This window comes from Trachurus japonicus, chromosome 6 (assembly GCF_045865225.1).
Source record: "Trachurus japonicus isolate A0001 chromosome 6, Traja_1.0".
NCBI lineage: Eukaryota > Metazoa > Chordata > Actinopteri > Carangiformes > Carangidae > Trachurus > Trachurus japonicus.
In genome coordinates, this window is record NC_140912.1 from 32,350,024 (window position 1) to 32,369,009 (window position 18,986).

Here is an 18,986-nt window from a genome sequence, read left to right on the forward strand (position 1 = left end):
GGAAAATAATTCACTATAATTGTTGTTGAGGCAAGAATTGAACCAGCAACCTTCAGGTCTCCAGACCAGCAAGCTAACCACTAGGCTACAGACAGAGACAGTATGTGAGGGGTAAAGAAAACCTTTGATAAGAGGATCACTGGCTTCTGCTTAAAAAAAAAAGTAAGGAATCGAACCCATGACCTCATGATCAATAAACCTTTACTCTGCCACTTCGCCACAGAGAGCACAGACATAAGCATGTTTCAGACAGAGTTGTGGAGAATTCTCAGCACTGGGCTGAATGAGAGCAGAGAGCTCCCTGGCTGCATTTAAAAAATATTTAAAATTATTATCTAAGTCTCTTTGCATTTTTGACCAGAATTTTAGCCAGAAGACAAGTGTGGCTACAAAACTGGAGAAAATAATTTGTCTAGAGTTTAATTTGCAGAAAAAGTTAAATATTTTAAAAAGTATAAATAGTTAAAAAGAGAAAAGTAACGCCGATAAAGTTCAAAAAAAGCTGCACGTTTTGATATATGAATTGTTGAAATAGCACAACACCTAACACACTAACCATATGGCCACAGAGAACCTGAGTTACAATGAGCTTTATACTATGAGGAATCAAAGACTGTCCAATGACAGCTGAATAATTGGAATCAAAAGTCAAGCAATGATGTGAAATGACTGAGGCAGGAATCGAACCCGTGACCATATGATCACTAAACCTTTACTCTGCCACTCGGCTACAGAGAGCACACTGCTTTCAAGACTGTTGTCATTCATTGTAATGTGATGATGTGCTGCAAACTGGTACGAGTAATCAAGGAGATAACAAACACCTGTAACCAATTGAAGGCGGGGGAGGAGAGCAGAATTCAACATAACATAACAAGAATTCTTCCCTTGGATTTGAACCAGTGACCTTAGGGTTGGCAGGCAGTTACCCTAACCCCTACACTACAGAGGAGTTGTCAAGAAGAGAGGTTGAGACTTTGATGAATGTGAGATTTTTCAATGATGCTTAAAACAAAAATAAATTAATATAAATTAGCCACACCAAGTAAGAAGAGGACTTTTTTGTGACCTGTGACTATTTTTTGGTGAATTAAAATGAATTAAAAAGCACTTAACAGCAAGTTACAAAGTTGAGCTCCTTCTCCTGCTGATGTGAAAAAAATGCATTGAGCTTAATGAGAGCAGAGAGCTCCCTGGCTGCATTTAAAAAATATTTAAAATTATTATCTAAGTCTCTTTGCATTTTTGACCAGAATTTTAGCCAGAAGACAAGTGTGGCTACAAAACTGGAGAAAATAATTTGTCTAGAGTTTAATTTGTGGCCATGCTGACAGTTTAGCCAGAAAAACTCTAGAATGTTTTTTTGCCTCTCTCCACTCTGACACCACTCTGGCTCTGCTCGTTAGACGCAACACACACACATTATAAAGCTGAAAAAAATCAGAAAAAGTTAAATATTTGAAAAAGTATAAATAGTTAAAAAGAGAAAAGTAATGCCGATAAAGTTCAAAAAAAGCTGCACGTTTTGATATATGAATTGTTGAAATAGCACAAAGTATGAAGGACTAGAAGAAGACCGTAAAAAGGCGGAAGAAAATGGCCAAACAGAAGAACAATAGTGTGACTGCTTCAGCAGTCACACTAACTAGAAAAAGCATTTCCAAGAATGGAAATGGTGTGACTGCTGATAGCAACTGAACGCTGTTGCAGAATTAGCAAATAGTGCAAGCAGTGATCACCATACAAATGTTTGACCAAGGTCGGAATCGAACCCACAACCTCATGGTCGTTAGACTTCCACTCTGCCTCTAGGCCACAGTGCGCACACAGTTGCAGAGACTGTTGTCTGTTAATGATCTGCACACTGTCAACATCAAGAAAGCTTGAGAGTCAAGCTTGAATGACTTAGAATGAAAATTTCTGTGAATTTCAGGCTGAGAGCAGCAGTTTCAACATGAAGCAAGTTATCAGAAGTCAACAGAGGACAACTGGGAAAATAATTCACTATAATTGTTGTTGAGGCAAGATTTGAACCAGCAACCTTCAGGTCTCCAGACCAGCAAGCTAACCACTAGGCTACAGACAGAGACAGTATGTGAGGGGTAAAGAAAACCTTTGATAAGAGGATCACTGGCTTCTGCTTTTGCCTCTCTACACTCTGACACCACTCTAGGTCTGCTCGTTAGACGCAATACACACCCATTATAAAGCTGAAAAAAATCAGAAAAAGTTAAATATTTGAAAAAGTATAAATAGTTAAAAAGAAAAAAGTAATGCCGATAAAGTTCAAAAAAAGCTGCACGTTTTGATATATGAATTGTTGAAATAGCACAAAGTATGAAGGACTAGAAGAAGACCGTAAAAAGGCGGAAGAAAATGGCCAAACAGAAGAACAATAGTGTGACTGCTTCAGCAGTCACACTAACTAGAAAAAGCATTTCCAAGAATGGAAATGGTGTGACTGCTGATAGCAACTGAACGCTGTTGCAGAATTAGCAAATAGTGCAAGCAGTGATCACCATACAAATGTTTGACCAAGGTCGGAATCGAACCCACAACCTCATGGTCGTTAGACTTCCACTCTGCCTCTAGGCCACAGTGCACACACAGTTGCAGAGACTGTTGTCTGTTAATGATCTGCACACTGTCAACATCAAGAAAGCTTGAGAGTCAAGCTTGAATGACTTAGAATGAAAATGTCTGTGAATTTCAGGCTGAGCACTAACCATATGGCCACAGAGAACCTGAGTTACAATGAGCTTTATACTATGAGGAATCAAAGACTGTCCAATGACAGCTGAATAATTGGAATCAAAAGTCAAGCAATGAAGTGAAAAGACTGAGGCAGGAATCGAACCCATGACCATATGATCACTAAACCTTTACTCTGCCACTCGGCTACAGAGAGCACACTGCTTTCAAAACTGTTGTCATTCATTGTAATGTGATGATGTGCTGCAAACTGGTATGAGTAATCAAGGAGATAACAAACACCTGTAACCAATTGAAGGCGGGGGAGGAGAGCAGAATTCAACATAACATAACAAGAGTTCTTCCCTTGGATTTGAACCAGTGACCTTAGGGTTGGCAAGCAGTTACCCTAACCCCTACACTACAGTGGAGTTGTGAATAAGAGAGGTTGAGACTTTGATGAATGTGAGATTTTTTGTGAAAAAGTTAAATATTTGAAAAAGTATAAATAGTTAAAAAGAGAAAAGTAATGCCGATAAAGTTAAAAAAAAAGCTGCACGTTTTGATATATGAATTGTTGAAATAGCACAAAGTATGAAGGACTAGAAGAAGACCGTAAAAAGGCGGAAGAAAATGGCCAAACAGAAGAACAATAGTGTGACTGCTTCAGCAGTCACACTAACTAGAAAAAGCATTTCCAAGAATGGAAATGGTGTGACTGCTGATAGCAACTGAACGCTGTTCCAGAATTAGCAAATAGTGCAAGCAGTGATCACCATACAAATGTTTGACCAAGGTCGGAATTGAACCCACAACCTCATGGTCATTAGACTTCCACTCTGCCTCTAGGCCACGGTGCACACACAGTTGCAGAGACTGTTGTCTGTTAATGATCTGCACACTGTCAACATCAAGAAAGCTTGAGAGTCAAGCTTGAATGACTTAGAATGAAAATTTCTGTGAATTTCAGGCTGAGAGCAGCAGTTTCAACATGAAGCAAGTTATCAGAAGTCAACAGAGGACAACTGGGAAAATAATTCACTATAATTGTTGTTGAGGCAAGAATTGAACCAGCAACCTTCAGGTCTCCAGACCAGCAAGCTAACCACTAGGCTACAGACAGAGACAGTATGTGAGGGGTAAAGAAAACCTTTGATAAGAGGATCACTGGCTTCTGCTTAAAAAAAAAAGTAAGGAATCGAACCCATGACCTCATGATCAATAAACCTTTACTCTGCCACTTCGCCACAGAGAGCACAGACATAATCATGTTTCAGACAGAGTTGTGGAGAATTCTCAGCATTGGGCTGAATGAGAGCAGAGAGCTCCCTGGCTGCATTTAAAAAATATTTAAAATTATTATCTAAGTCTCTTTGCATTTTTGACCAGAATTTTAGCCAGAAGACAAGTGTGGCTACAAAACTGGAGAAAATAATTTGTCTAGAGTTTAATTTGCAGAAAAAGTTAAATATTTTAAAAAGTATAAATAGTTAAAAAGAGAAAAGTAACGCCGATAAAGTTCAAAAAAAGCTGCACGTTTTGATATATGAATTGTTGAAATAGCACAACACCTAACACACTAACCATATGGCCACAGAGAACCTGAGTTACAATGAGCTTTATACTATGAGGAATCAAAGACTGTCCAATGACAGCTGAATAATTGGAATCAAAAGTCAAGCAATGATGTGAAATGACTGAGGCAGGAATCGAACCCGTGACCATATGATCACTAAACCTTTACTCTGCCACTCGGCTACAGAGAGCACACTGCTTTCAAGACTGTTGTCATTCATTGTAATGTGATGATGTGCTCCAAACTGGTACGAGTAATCAAGGAGATAACAAACACCTGTAACCAATTGAAGGCGGGGGAGGAGAGCAGAATTCAACATAACATAACAAGAATTCTTCCCTTGGATTCGAACCAGTGACTTTAGGGTTGGCAGGCAGTTACCCTAACCCCTACACTACAGAGGAGTTGTCCAGAAGAGAGGTTGAGACTTTGATGAATGTGAGATTTTTCAATGATGCTTAAAACAAAAATAAATTAATATAAATTAGCCACACCAAGTAAGAAGAGGACTTTTTTGTGACCTGTGACTATTTTTTGGTGAATTAAAATGAATTAAAAAGCACTTAACAGCAAGTTACAAAGTTGAGCTCCTTCTCCTGCTGATGTGAAAAAAATGCATTGAGCTTAATGAGAGCAGAGAGCTCCCTGGCTGCATTTAAAAAATATTTAAAATTATTATCTAAGTCTCTTTGCATTTTTGACCAGAATTTTAGCCAGAAGACAAGTGTGGCTACAAAACTGGAGAAAATAATTTGTCTAGAGTTTAATTTGTGGCCATGCTGACAGTTTAGCCAGAAAAACTCTAGAATGTTTTTTTGCCTCTCTCCACTCTGACACCACTCTGGCTCTGCTCGTTAGACGCAATACACACACATTATAAAGCTGAAAAAAATCAGAAAAAGTTAAATATTTGAAAAAGTATAAATAGTTAAAAAGAGAAAAGTAATGCCGATAAAGTTCAAAAGAAGCTGCACGTTTTGATATATGAATTGTTGAAATAGCACAAAGTATGAAGGACTAGAAGAAGACCGTAAAAAGGCGGAAGAAAATGGCCAAACAGAAGAACAATAGTGTGACTGCTTCAGCAGTCACACTAATAAGAAAAAATCCACACAATAACAGTAGTGCCCGGGCTTTGCCCGGGCACTGGTCCCTGCAGCTATTTCATAGCTGTAGGGATCAGTGCCCGGTGCGATTGCCCGCGGCCCTAATAACAACCAATCAACCAGAATCGAAAAACAAAAACTGTGACTGAGCAGGACTGTGATGGTGATTGGCTTACAGACCTTTGCTTGTGTCGTTTTCCTCCCTAACACACAGTAGCTCCAGTATTTTCTTTTCACTTCGATAGGAGTGTATGTTACAAAAAAACTGATTTACAACTGGTTGTTTATTTACCTGCTGTTCTGTACTGATTTCTATCAACCAGTCAGTGGATACAGATTGTTGCAAAGCGTTTCCCTCCTCCTGTGATTTTAGTTATGACAGGAAAATATGAACGATGTTGGGGCGGTGCGTGGCGCAGTGGTTAAGGCGGCCGCCCCATGTAGAGGCTACAGTCCTCAACGCAGGCGTCCCCGGTTCAAATCCAGCGTCGGGCAGACCTTTCCTTCCTGCATGTCATTCCCCCTCTCTCTGCCTCCCCCTTTCCTGTCTATATCACTGTCTATCAAATAAAGGCAAAAACACCAAAAAATATATACTTAAAAACAAAAAAAAAATGAACCATGTCAACGGCGACTGTTCGACGTCGACTCAACTTTCATAACATTAGAGTCGACTTTAAAAAATCTGAAGTCATGCAACTACTAACCACACACACAGTTTATCATCCTCTGTGTGTGTGTGTGTGTGTGTGTGTGTGTCTTTGATCCAGTTCAGTCCTGAATCAGAGAGTTGTAGTCAGTGTTTAGTCCAACAGGTATTGATCAGATATTGATTGTATATTGACAGACTGATCTGAGGTCAGCAGCAGTTGATGAATCTGTGCTGACATGTGGATGATGTGTGTAGAAGGCCACATGATGATGATCCACAACAACACAAGGACAAAGTCCCTCTACTCATTTACACACTGATCATTGATCAGGACACATCTGATCAATCATCAATCATTTCATCTTCTTTTATTCTTTATCCAGATTGAGGAGCTGCAGTTTGTCAGAGATCAGCTGTTCTTCTCTGGGCTCAGCTCTGAAGTCCAACCCCTCCCACCTGAGAGAACTGGACCTGAGCAGCAACAACCTGCAGGATTCAGGAGTGAAGGGTCTGAGTGGTTTTCTGGAGAGTCCAGACTGTAGACTGGAGACTCTGAGGTCAGACTCTGTTTTATTTCTGTGCTCAGATGAATGTGATGTGAAAGTTGTGTTGATACTGAGCTGCAGACATGAGGCTGATATTCTACTGATCCACACTGAGGCTGTAGGACAGGGTAGGCAGGCGCTCACAGACCAAGACCAGGGCTGTGGGGGGTCGGCACCTCAGACAGCTCATCACACAACAACCTCACAACAAACACATTCATGCACAATGGTTCACACAGATCCAAGTCTTCAACATGTGCAACACCTTTTCCCCACAATCCATGCCGTCCTGACATCAGCTGTTATTAACACACAACTCAGATCAATAACAGGATCACATGTTGGAGCACCGCTCACATCACACAACAAACCTTTAACACAATCCACGCTCAGACCTGAGACTGAAGTCAAGCCAGCCCACACGTTGTTTTAAGGTGCGCGCATATACGGCACATTACGGCAAGAGCGAGAAAGTGCCCGTAAAATGAAAAAAGCAATGACCCCGAAACGTCTGATGTGGCATTTCAAAATAAAAGCCGGCCTTTCAAAATAAAAGCCTTGAACACTGCATTAATTAAAAAAACCTGCTAGTTATTACTGTACCATTCCACTTCAGACTGATAGTACTCGACCTGAAGATGACATCCAGAAAAAATCAGACCAATCTGATGTGGAAATTCAGAATAAAAGCCCTCTGAACTTTGATATTTTGAAGTATTTGTGTACATTTACAGTATCATTAAAAGAAAACTGCTAGTTATTACTGTACCATTCCACTTCAGACTGATAGTACACGACCTGAAGATGATACCCAGAAAAAATCAGACCAATCTGATGTGGAATTTCAGAATAAAAGCCCTCTAAACTTTAATATTTTAAAATATTTTGTGTACATTTACAGTATCATTAATAGAAAACTGCTAGTTATTACTGTACCATTCCACTTCAGACTGATAGTACTCGACCTGAAGATGACACCCAGAAAAAATCAGACCAATCTGATGTGGAATTTCAGAATAAAAGCCCTCTGAACTTTAATATTTTTAAGTGATTTGTGTACATTTACAGTATCATTTAAATTCCACATCAGATCGCCCTGATTTTTTTCTGGGTGTCATCCTGAGGTCGAGTACTATCAATCTGAAGTTGAATGGTACAGTAATAACTAGCAGATTTTTTTTGTTTTTTTTTAAATGATACTGTAAATGTACACAAAAATATCAAAGTTCAGAGGGCTTTTATTCTGAAATTCAACATCAGATTGGTCTGATTTTTTCTGGGTATCATCTTCAGGTCGTGTACTATCAGTCTGAAGTGGAATGGTACAGTAATAACTAGCAGTTTAAAAAAAAAGATACTGTAAATGTACACAAAATACTTAAAAATATGCAAGTTCAGAGGGCTTTTATTCTGAAATTCCACATCAGATTGGTCTGATTTTTTCTGGGTGTCATCTTCAGGTCGAGTACTATCAGTCTGAAGTGGAATGGTACAGTAATAACTAGCAGTTTTTAAAAATTTATACTGTAAATGTACACAAAATATTTCAAAATATTAAAGTTTAGAAGGCTTTTATTCTGAAATTCCACATCAGATTGCTCTGATTTTTTCTGGGTGTCATCCTCAGGTCGAGTACTATCAGTCTGAAGTGGAATGGTACAGTAATAACTAGCAGTTTTTTTTAAATTATACTGTAAATATACACCAAAATATCAAAGTTCAGAGGGCTTTTATTCTGAAATTCCACATCAGATTGGTCTGATTTTTCTGGGTATCATCTTCAGGTCGAGTACTATCAGTCTGAAGTGGAATGGTACAGTAATAACTAGCAGTTTTTTTTAAATTATACTGTAAATGTACACAAAATATTTCAAAATATTAAAGTTCAGAGGGCTTTTATTCTGAAATTCCACATCAGATTGGTCTGATTTTTTCTGGATGTCATCTTCAGGTCGAGTACTTTCAGTCTGAAGTGGAATGGTACAGTAATAACTAGCAGTTTTTAAAAATTTATACTGTAAATGTACACAAAATATTTAAAAGTATTAAAGTTTAGAGGGCTTTTATTCTGAAATTCCACATCAGATTGGTCTGATTTTTTCTGGGTGTCATCTTCAGGTCGAGTACTATCAGTCTGAAGTTGAATGGTACAGTAATAACTAGCAGTTTTTAAAAAATGATACTGTAAATGTACACAAAATACTTCAAAATATGCAAGTTCAGAGGGCTTTTATTTTGAAATTCCACATCAGATTGGTCTGATTTTTTCTGGATGTCATCTTCCGGTCGAGTACTATCAGTCTGAAGTGGAATGGTACAGTAATAACTAGCAGTTTTTAAAAAATTATTCTGTAAATATACACAAAATACTTCAAAATATTAAAGTTAGGGGCTTTTATTCTGAAATTCCACATCAGATTGGTCTGATTTTTTCTGGATGTCATCTTCAGGTCGAGTACTTTCAGTCTGAAGTGGAATGGTACAGTAATAACTAGCAGTTTTCTTTTAATGATACTGTAAATGTACACAAATACTTCAAAATATCAAAGTTAGGGGCTTTTATTCTGAAATTCTAGATCAGATTGGTCTGATTTTTTCTGGGTGTCATCCTGAGGTCGAGTACTATCAGTCTGAAGTGGAATGGTACAGTAATAACTAGCAGTTTTTAACAAATGATACTGTAAATGTACACAAAAATATGCAAGTTCAGAGGGCTTTTATTCTGAAATTCCACATCAGGTTGGTCTGATTTTTTCTGGGTATCATCTTCAGGTCGAGTACAATCAGTCTGAATTGGAATGGTACAGTAATAACTAGCAGTTTTTCTTAAAATAATACTGTAAATGTACACAAATGCAGTGTTAAAGGCTTTTATTTTGAAAGGCCGGCTCTTATTTTGAAATGCAACATCAGACGTTTCGGGGGCGTTGCTTTCATTTTACGGGCACTTTCTCGCTCTTGCCATAATGTGCCGTATATGCGCGCACCTTAAAACAACGTGTGGGCTGGCTTGACTTCAGTGACCTGAGCAACAAGGATGTTAACTGTACACAACAAGCTGTTATTACAAGGTTTACAACAGAGAAGACGCACAACCTGGGCTGTGTGTGTGTGTGTGTATCTAAGAGAGTCAGAGAGAGAGTAGGTTACAACTTGCTAACTGTTAGCCACCATAGCTCAGGCGTTGGTCTCCCGTCAGATAAAAGCTGCTGTTGTTCTTCAGATGAAAGCTCATTAAGGTGTTCACCTCTCCAGTGGAGCATCACTGCAGTTGAATTAGCTGCTAAACTGCTGGAGGCTAAACAGCCAGGGGACACGTCTGTGTGTTGACCATTCACCAAGGCAACGTGAACAGAAGTGCAGCTCAGACATGGTGCAGTTAAGTTAAGAGGCAGCGTAGCGTTGTGCCTTTTCACCTCCATGTGAACTCTCTGTGGGAACTTACTGCACATGTGCAAACAGCCACATACACACCGTACTGACAGAAGAGGCAGAGCAGCTCTGGGCCTTTGCTCTGTAATACTACACATGGCTGAGTGGTTTGTGCAGCTGCTGCCTGGACAGAAGCTAGCTCTGTTTACTGGCTTTTATTAGACCATGAAAATCACCACATTCTGACACATTGAACTTGTAGTAAAGTTATCTGAAAGTCCAAAAGAATCCAACTTTAGATGAAGTGAATAAATCAAAGCCCTGACTGCACCTCACTGGTTTTTAGTCCAGTCTCTGTTTCTCTTCATGTTTCACCTCCACTACAGAAACACATGTGATGTATCAGACAATAACTGATCTATAATCAATAGCTGCTGGCTCCACCTCTTTCCTGAGGCTCTGTGATGTTTATAGTGAAACATTCAAACAACATCCCATAATAAGCAGGTGTGTTTCAGGTTTTTCTGTCTCTGAGCTTCATTCAACATGTTTTTCTACACGTTAGTTGTCATGGTAACAGAGTTCAGCCTCACATGTTTGTTGTCTTGAGCATGGTCAGTAAATCTCTGATCAATGTGGCTGCACAACATGAGTTTGTCTGGATGGAGCCACAGGTGGAGCTGACAGGTGAAGAGGCGGAGTCACTGCGTCTGTGTTGAAGCAGCAGCAGCTTCTCATGAATATTAATGAGCTGTTTTCTCTCTATGTGACTGTTTAACCTGCTTCCTGCTGCTTCAGCTGTTGGACTTTGATTTTCTAAACTTGTTCTTTCTGAAGCTTCTTCAGCTCTGAACAGATGATGAGACACTGAACGCTGTCAACAAGGAGCTTTGTCCTCAACTCACTGATTTTATTCTTTATTCAGATTGAGGAGCTGCAGTTTGTCAGAGATCAGCTGTTCTTCTCTGGTCTCAGCTCTGAAGTCCAACCCCTCCCACCTGAGACTCCTGGACCTGAGCTACAACAACAACCTGCAGGATTCAGGAGTGAAGGGTCTGAGTGGTTTTCTGGAGAGTCCAGACTGTAGACTGGAGACTCTGAGGTCAGTTCACTGACTGTTACTGTTGTAGATCTTAGATCTTTGATCCACAACTGAACCTGATTGATCTTCACTCAGAACTTGAATCATTGACTTTGATGTCATGAATGAAGGACGTTTGAAATAGTTGTTGTCTCATGTTTCCACTTGTTCTTCTCTCACACTGACAATGACTCTTCACTTTCAGCTCATTTCACTCAGTCTGATCAATAATCAATATCTGATCACTTCAGGTGTGTGTGTGTGTGTGTGTGTGTGTGTGTGTGTGTGTGTGTGTGTTCTTCATTTCATCTTCTTCTTTTATTCTTTATTCAGATTGGGCTGGTGCAGGTTGTCAGACATCAGCTGTTCTTCTCTGGTCTCAGCTCTGAAGTCCAACCCCTCCCACCTGAGAGAACTGCAGCTGGAAGGAACAACCAGCTACTTCAACAACAACAACCTGAGCTCTTCAGCTCTGCAGCAGCTTCATGATCTTGTTGAGAGTCCAGACTTTCGACTGGAGACTCTGAAGTGAGTCTGATCTGTAGCTGTTTCCACAGCTGATGAGACTGTGGGAGTGAAATAAAGTGTAAAGTGCAGCAGGTGAACCTGTCAGGATGTGACATCACACATGACATCATCTATGACATCACAGACTCAGAAAACGCTGCAGCAGCTTCAATGTGTCAATCATCAGTGATCCAGTCACAGGTAAAGGTGTTGAGTCAAACAGGAACAATGAGGTTCACCTGTCACTCAAGTACAAGAAGTACTTTTACTCCACTAACTCCTAACTAAATACTTTCACTGTGATACTGTATCTACAGAAACTACTCTTATTGTTGTACTGTAAATACATTAAGTATTTTTACTTTGTTACTGTTGGTAGCTACTGCCACATCCACTTGTCGTGCACAACAAAACACAGTAAAAGACCAAAATACATGTTTCATAACAAATTTCTTCATTTCGCCCTCAGTCTTATTAAAAAGAAAGATTAAATTTAATTAAACTGTTAAGTATTATTGATAAGTATGATTTACAAAAGAAACCCTAGCCTTTATTTTATAACTTATGCCTGCCACACACATAAAGATAATCGGGCTGATTTTGCCCCGATTTTCCCCCTTCCGACCACGGACAGATTATCTTATAAGATTCTCTTGTAGTGTGTGGTGTGTTAAGAGTCAAAATTCCCCCGACAATCGGCTCGGAAAACGTTCGGCAACGATAATCGTAAGTATTAAACATGTTCAATATTTACGATTATCGGGGCCGACTTCGGTGGCCGTTTCAATCAAAAGTCATCTTGTGTGTGGGAAGCCGGTGTTGTGCGGAGAAGTGCCTGCTTGCCGAGCTCTGCATGCTGCTCGCGGCAACAAGCCACTTCTCCGCACAGGACCGGCAACCTTACAGAGAGCCACAGTGCAGCCCTGGCATTACATGAGGTTCACACAGACATTCACGCATACACAGGAGGCTTCCTGATAGCCGATAGCAAAGACAGTAGCGCTCGTAGCCGGCCACAGCCGGCAATACAGCAGCCATGTTTAAACGATCATGTGACCGCCGCTCACAGCCCGTCATGTGACAGCGCACGGCTCCCTATTGGACAGCCGCTTGACTGCTCGGCGTCCGGAGCCACAGACACACACAGATGGGATCGTTGTAAAGGCTGAAGTGTCCCGCTTTCATTAAAAAAAAAATTACGTCTCTCTTATTGTCCATTCCGGAAATAGACCCGAAAGAGTAGCTACAACGACACCCCTGGTATCGCTGCTGATGCCGGATTGTTTTCTGACCAGAGGGTCAAGATTCTGAAAAATCTCAATGTGTGTGGTGTGTTGTGTTTGGAATATCGCAGCACACCACACACAATACGATCAAAACTGTTCAATCACAGATTTTTTATCTTCATGTGTGGGGTCTCTCACAGATAATAAATCGGTTGAGATTTATAAAATCTTTATGTGTGTGGCAGGCTTTAACACACATATGTACATAATTTCCTGTACGTTTTTTTTTCTTTTTTTTTCAATATTTGCTCTTTCAAGACTCAACATGTAGTCATAACACATCAGAATATCATTGCAGAGCAGCTAAAACAACAACAACAACAACATGAAAAGATAAATATTATTTAGGTGTCAGGCTCAGTTACATTTCAAAATGAAAGTGTTTATTTTCGGAAATTACAATAAAAGGATGTTTTTTTCATGGTTTTACAGTGAATGTGTTGTCGAACAAGAGATTATGAATAAACACAAGAACTGTCAGTTTTAGTTTTTTAATTCACACGTGAAAAACTATGGAGTGATGTTTGTAATTTTGTTGCTCTCAATGTTGATGGTGATTTTATTTTGTTTTGGAGGAATGTACTACTGTTTGGGCTCCCTGACCTGAAAAAAAAACATGGAAAAAGCCAACATAACTTTTATTATTAACCTTATTATTTTAATGGCAAAATTTCATATTCACAAATGTAAGTTCATTTAAAAAAAAAAAAAAAAACCTTCTTTTACCGGTGAGCTCAAGCAATACATAACCTCCATCAAATTTTCAAGCAACCAGAAAGCGATTAAGACTTTCAATATGTGTGAGAACTTGAACATTTTTTTGTAAACTTGTAAATTGCCCCTGGCGTATAATATAGATATGCTTTATAGATTGCATTTTATTATGAAAAACAGTTTTTTTAATGTGAAACAAAGTTTTGAAAAAATAAAAAATAAAATCACAAGTGAAACAGAAATGATGTCATTGTTTATTATTATTCTGTTCGTGAAGTTTTCGGTCGGAAGAAAAGGACATCACCTTTATTATAAACGTATTCATTTTGTATGGCAAATTTCACATACATAAATGTAAACACTCCAAAACCTCACCCAACTTCAGAAGTTTCTTGCATGAGTTCAAAGAGTACATGAAATCCCTTACACTAATTGACACTAAACAAAGCATCACATCCATAGATTTTTCAAAGAATAAATAAGTAGAATAAAGCTTACACATTCTATTTCCCTTTTTTTTCCTTTTCTTCTATCATAGGCTACCATACCATATGTTATTTTTTCCATGATGTTATGTTTTCTAAGGTTGCTTTCACACCTAACCAAGTGGACTCGAGTTCGCTTGGGGGGCTGAAAGTTGCAACATTGTTGCATTATCACTTGGTTCGGTTCCGCGTTCACACTGCAACTTCTGAACCGCACCAAACTTGCACCCCAAGCGCACCAAACTTTCTGAGCGTCAAAAGTCGACGTCACTCCGCTCGCGACTGACAGACCTGCTGGGTAACAGTAAACATGGAGCAGCATGTGAAGTTGGCTGTTTTGGGGATGTTGTTTCTTTTTTTTATGTACCAATTGCACTTGGCTCAGCAAGCCGTGCAGTACGACCACCATGTAAGGCAGCGAAGCAGAGCGCATTTCGCTCTTACTACTGCACTGAGGACGGAGAAACGGTACCAGAGGAAAAGACGGAGACTGATGAGAGATGTCGAGAGATATCGACAAGATATGTAACCTAACAATAAAATAACCTACCGTAAAACACCAAATAATAAAGGCCCGGGCGTTTATTTGCTTAAATCTCTCAAATCAACAGGCGTTTATTAGGGACCTGCGTTTATTTGGGACCTGCGTTTATTAATAGTGTTCAACCTGGACCTCCTTCTGGGGAAAGAGGCTTCACTCTGTGGCGGCAGGCGGCGGTGGAATGATACGTGCGTTTCTCAAGGCATTACTGTAAATACGGCCAGGGCGGACTCGTTCTCTGTCTCTCTGACCTCCGCGGTCCTGGCCCGCACAGGTACCAGGAGACTGGGACCCCCCCTCATGTCGGTCCTCCGCCCTTCTTGATCCGCCGCAAGCTGCAAAAACCCTGCGGACGCCCAGTCTCTCCACCCCTCTCCCACACTTCAGCACCTGTGTTGGCTCGCACCACCGTCCTTTTTTTTTTTTTGATTGAATGAATGAAGTAGGCCTATAACTAATAATAATGCAACGCGTATGAGTAATCAGAGAACAGTAGGCTGTTTACGCTACTTTTAAAAGTCATTTAAAACGAGGAGCGAGCCGAGCCGAGCCGACACGGTGCAGCCCAGGACAGGTGCTGAAGTGCAGATGAGAGGAGTGGACAGACCGGCAGGAGCAACCAGCCCAGAGACGTCTCCTCGGTCCTCGGCCGTCTTCAATGTCTAGACACCCGCTATATTTGCATAGAATATTTTTTGGCAACCAGAAAAACAATGTTTGACCCAGCGTTTATTTGGGATGGGCGTTTAATATAAAAAATATTTTGCTACACCCGGCGGTTAATTGGGACCGGCGGCAATTTGGGACTCGGCCATTATTTGAAGTTTTACGGTATGCATTACGTATGTGTTTAGTCCGCTGAGCTTTCACACTGCATACGAACCGAACCAGGGTTCACTTGCAAACGGACCGAGACCCCCGTTTTCAAGCGGACCAGAGTTCATTTGTTTGATCCGCACCAGAGTTCGTATGAGCTTTCACACCTGCCCAAACGAACCGGACTATCCGAGCAAACGAACTCTGGTCCGTTTAAAGCGGACCAAAGGAGGACAGTGTGAATGCGCCCTAATATTGCTTAAAACAACCAGATTTTATTTTGATTTATTTATTATTTATGTTTATTGATACATATTGGAGCACCTGTCTGATGTTTCATGTTTGATTGTATGTACAACCCTGTTCTCTGTACATCCCTTTGTATGTACAATGTTTTCAATAAAGCTCATTGGAAAAAAAAAAGTTTCCGTTCGTAACCTTTCTCTTCCTCGTTCACAGACGTGTAAAAACTTAACTTTACATTATTTTAACCACCATGTTGCATTTAAAAGTGTATTTTAACACCTGAAACATTTTCATACATTATATCTCTAAGGCATGTGTGCAGTTGTGTGGTTGTATTTTATTTATAAGACATTCACTTCTGACATGAGGAAGAGGAAGAAGAGGAGGAGGAGGAGGAAGAGGAGGAGGAGGAGGAGGAGGAGGAGGAAAAGGAGGAGGAGGAGGAGGAGGAGCAGTGAAGAAGGAAGCCCAGGTCCAGGTGGAGGTGGAAGGTAGAGAGGAGGAGGAGGAGGAAGAGGAGAAGGAGCAGGAGGAGGAGCAACAGGAGGAGAAGCAGGAGGAGGAGGAGGAAGAGGAGGAGAGAGGAGGAGGAGGAGGAAGAGGAGGAGGAGCAGGAGGAGGAGGAAAAGGAGGAGCAGGAGGAAGAGGAGGAGCAGGAGGAGGAGGAAGAGGAGGAGGAGGAGGAGGAGGAAGAGCAAGAGGAGGAGGAGGAGCAGGAGGAGGTGCAGCAGGAGGAGGAGGAGGAAAAGGAGGAGGAGGAGGAGGAGCAGTGAAGAAGGAAGCCCAGGTCCAGGTGGAGGTGGAAGGTAGAGAGGAGGAGGAGGAGGAAGAGGAGAAGGAGCAGGAGGAGGAGGAGGAGGAGGAGGAGCAACAGGAGGAGAAGCAGGAGGAGGAGCAGGAGGAGGAGGAGGAGGAGGAGGAGGAGGAAGAGGAGGAGGAGCAGGAGGAGGAGGAAAAGGAGGAGCAGGAGGAAGAGGAGGAGCAGGAGGAGGAGGAAGAGCAAGAGGAGGAGGAGGAGCAGGAGGAGGAGAGGGAGGAGGAGGAAGAGGAGGAGGAGGAGCAGGAAGATGAGGAGGAGGAAAAGGAGGAGGAGAGGGAGGAGGAGGAAGAGGAGGAGGAGGAGCAGGAAGATGAGGAGGAGGAGGAGGAGGAGAGGGAGGAGCAGGAGGAGGAGGAGCAGGAGGAGCAGGAGGAGGAGGAGGAGGAGCAGGAGGAGCAGGAGGAGCAGCAGGAGCAGGAGGAGGAGGAGACTGAACTGTAAGAATCGTTATATTACGATATTATAGAAAAACGGACTCAGGAGCTTCGTTGTAGGTTTGTTTCCTGGAACACGTTTCAATATGGCCGACATGCAGACAGGTCAAGAGGTCAACCAGTCTAACCAGCCTCTGCTGCCACCCTGAGGACAACTCCCTTCATAGCACAACATCATCACTCTTCTACACCAACCACATCAGTATCAGTAGAAAAGTTAAAATAAAACATGTAATAGTTCATTTCTCTCTTTTTTTCACTTTCACCACATCAAATCTTTTTAACAACTTCAGAACTTAACATGGATATAAAGATTTTTTTTTATTTTTCTGTCCTGTCGGTGTCGGCGAGGGAGGAGAGGGAACATCTACAGTCTGAAGATCAGGACAGAGAACTAAACCTGGACCAGAAAGAACCAGAACTAGAAACACACACTCTTGTATTGCTGTCTTTGTGACGCCAAAAAAAAGTCCTCACTTCTCAAAAATGTCGTCACTCTGGTGAAAAACTCTCTCCGGTCCTCACAACGTAGTAAGAACAAGAACACACACACACACACACACACACACACACACATGAAGCCTCGGTCTGATCCGACGTCAGGAGACGAGCAGCGTCAGATCTCCTGACTCACCTGAACGTGACGTGATTCGTCCTCACCGTCACCAACGTGCACTGAAACAGACGGAGGAGAAGATCCACTTCACTGGAGTCTGAGAAAAACCGGTTTCCTTGAACGCAGCCTGAAGAGTCATGAGTTATTAAACCAGGACACAAACTCATTCACAAAACCTGACGAAGCTTCAGACATGTGAACACAGCGACACCTGGTGGTCGATCAGAGTTACAGCAGCTTTTTACACATCACTGACTTCACTGTGTCAATCTGGTCTCAGAGTTATTAGATCTAGATAATTAATGTTTAATGGTTATTAGTGTCGTTTACATGTGACGCTGTTAATGAGCTACAAACGATGGGACGTGATTGGACAATAAAACATCATCAAAATACAACTTCACTACTTTAAAGGAAGGAGAGAGAAGAGAGAGGAAGAGGGGGGAGGAGAGAGAGAGGAGGGGGGAGAAAGAGAGCGTAGAGAGAGGGAGGGGAAGTGAGAGGGGGGAAAAGGAGAGACAGAGGGATGGAGGCAGAGAAAGAAGGAGAGGATAGAGAGAGGAAGAGGGGGAGGAGAGGGGGATAGACGTAGAGGGGGCAGAGAGGAAGAGGATAGAGAGAGTGGGTGGGGAGAAGAGGAGAGAGAGAGGAAAGAGGAGGGAGAGAGAGAGGGAGGGAGGGAGGGAGGGAGGAGAGAGAGAGAGGAAGAGGGGTGAGGAGAGAGAGAGAAGGGGGGAAGAGAGAGGGGGAGACAGGGAGAGACCTAGAGGGAGGGAGGAAGATAGAGGGGGAGAGAGAAGAGAGGGGGAGGGATGGAAGGAAGGGCAGAGAGAAAGAGGAAGAGGAGAGAGAGGGGAGGGATGGGGAGAGAGGGAGAGAGAAGAGGGAGGGAGGGGGAGAGACTTAGGGAGGAGGCAGAGAGAAAGAGGGAGAGGATAGAGGAAGTGGGGGAGGAGAGAGAGAGAAGGGGGAGAAAGAGAGCGTAGAGAGAGGGGGAGACAGGGAGAGACTTAGAGGGAGGGAGGAAGAGAAAGAGAGAGGGGAGGAGGGAAGGGGAGAGAGAGAGAGAAGGGGGGAGGGAGGAAGCGAGAGGGGGAGGAGAGAAGAGAGACCTTTGACCTTTAACTTTCCCTTTAATTCATCAAATACTTCACCTCCATAAAAGCAGAAGCATCAAATCAGCCACATACAGATCAACAGCAGCAACATGAACAAACATTCAGTGTTTCAGAGACTGAGGAGCAGAGACTGGTCGACTACACAACATAAAACACCACACACACACACACACACACACACACACACACACACACACACTAATGCTGCGTTTAAGACAACTCGGAAGTCGGAAAATAACGAGCTCCGAGTTGTAAAAAATGAATTGAACGGCGTCGAACTCGGAAATTACAGGTCGGGAACTCGGGTATCATATCAGAGCTCCGACTTTCCGACTTGATGTCACGACAACATCAAAACATGGCGGCCCTCGTCTTAAACG

General features: G+C 41.8%; 2 protein-coding genes across 2 annotated transcripts in view; one reads left to right on the forward strand and one right to left on the reverse strand.

The window, feature by feature from the left end:
* grm8b (glutamate receptor, metabotropic 8b) overlaps positions 1-18,986 on the reverse strand; it is a 589,884-nt gene that overhangs the window by 241,902 nt on the left and 328,996 nt on the right. The window lies entirely within an intron of this gene.
* The window catches only part of LOC146986482 (uncharacterized), a gene marked incomplete at its 5' end in the record, with an annotated part of 532,005 nt that overhangs the window by 51,390 nt on the left and 461,629 nt on the right, over positions 1-18,986 (forward strand). Inside the window, 2 exons of the mRNA XM_085780485.1 lie at positions 6,409-6,582; positions 10,868-11,044. Coding sequence (XP_085636611.1) covers positions 6,409-6,582; positions 10,868-11,044 — 351 coding nt within the window. The remainder of the gene's footprint in view (positions 1-6,408; positions 6,583-10,867; positions 11,045-18,986) is intronic.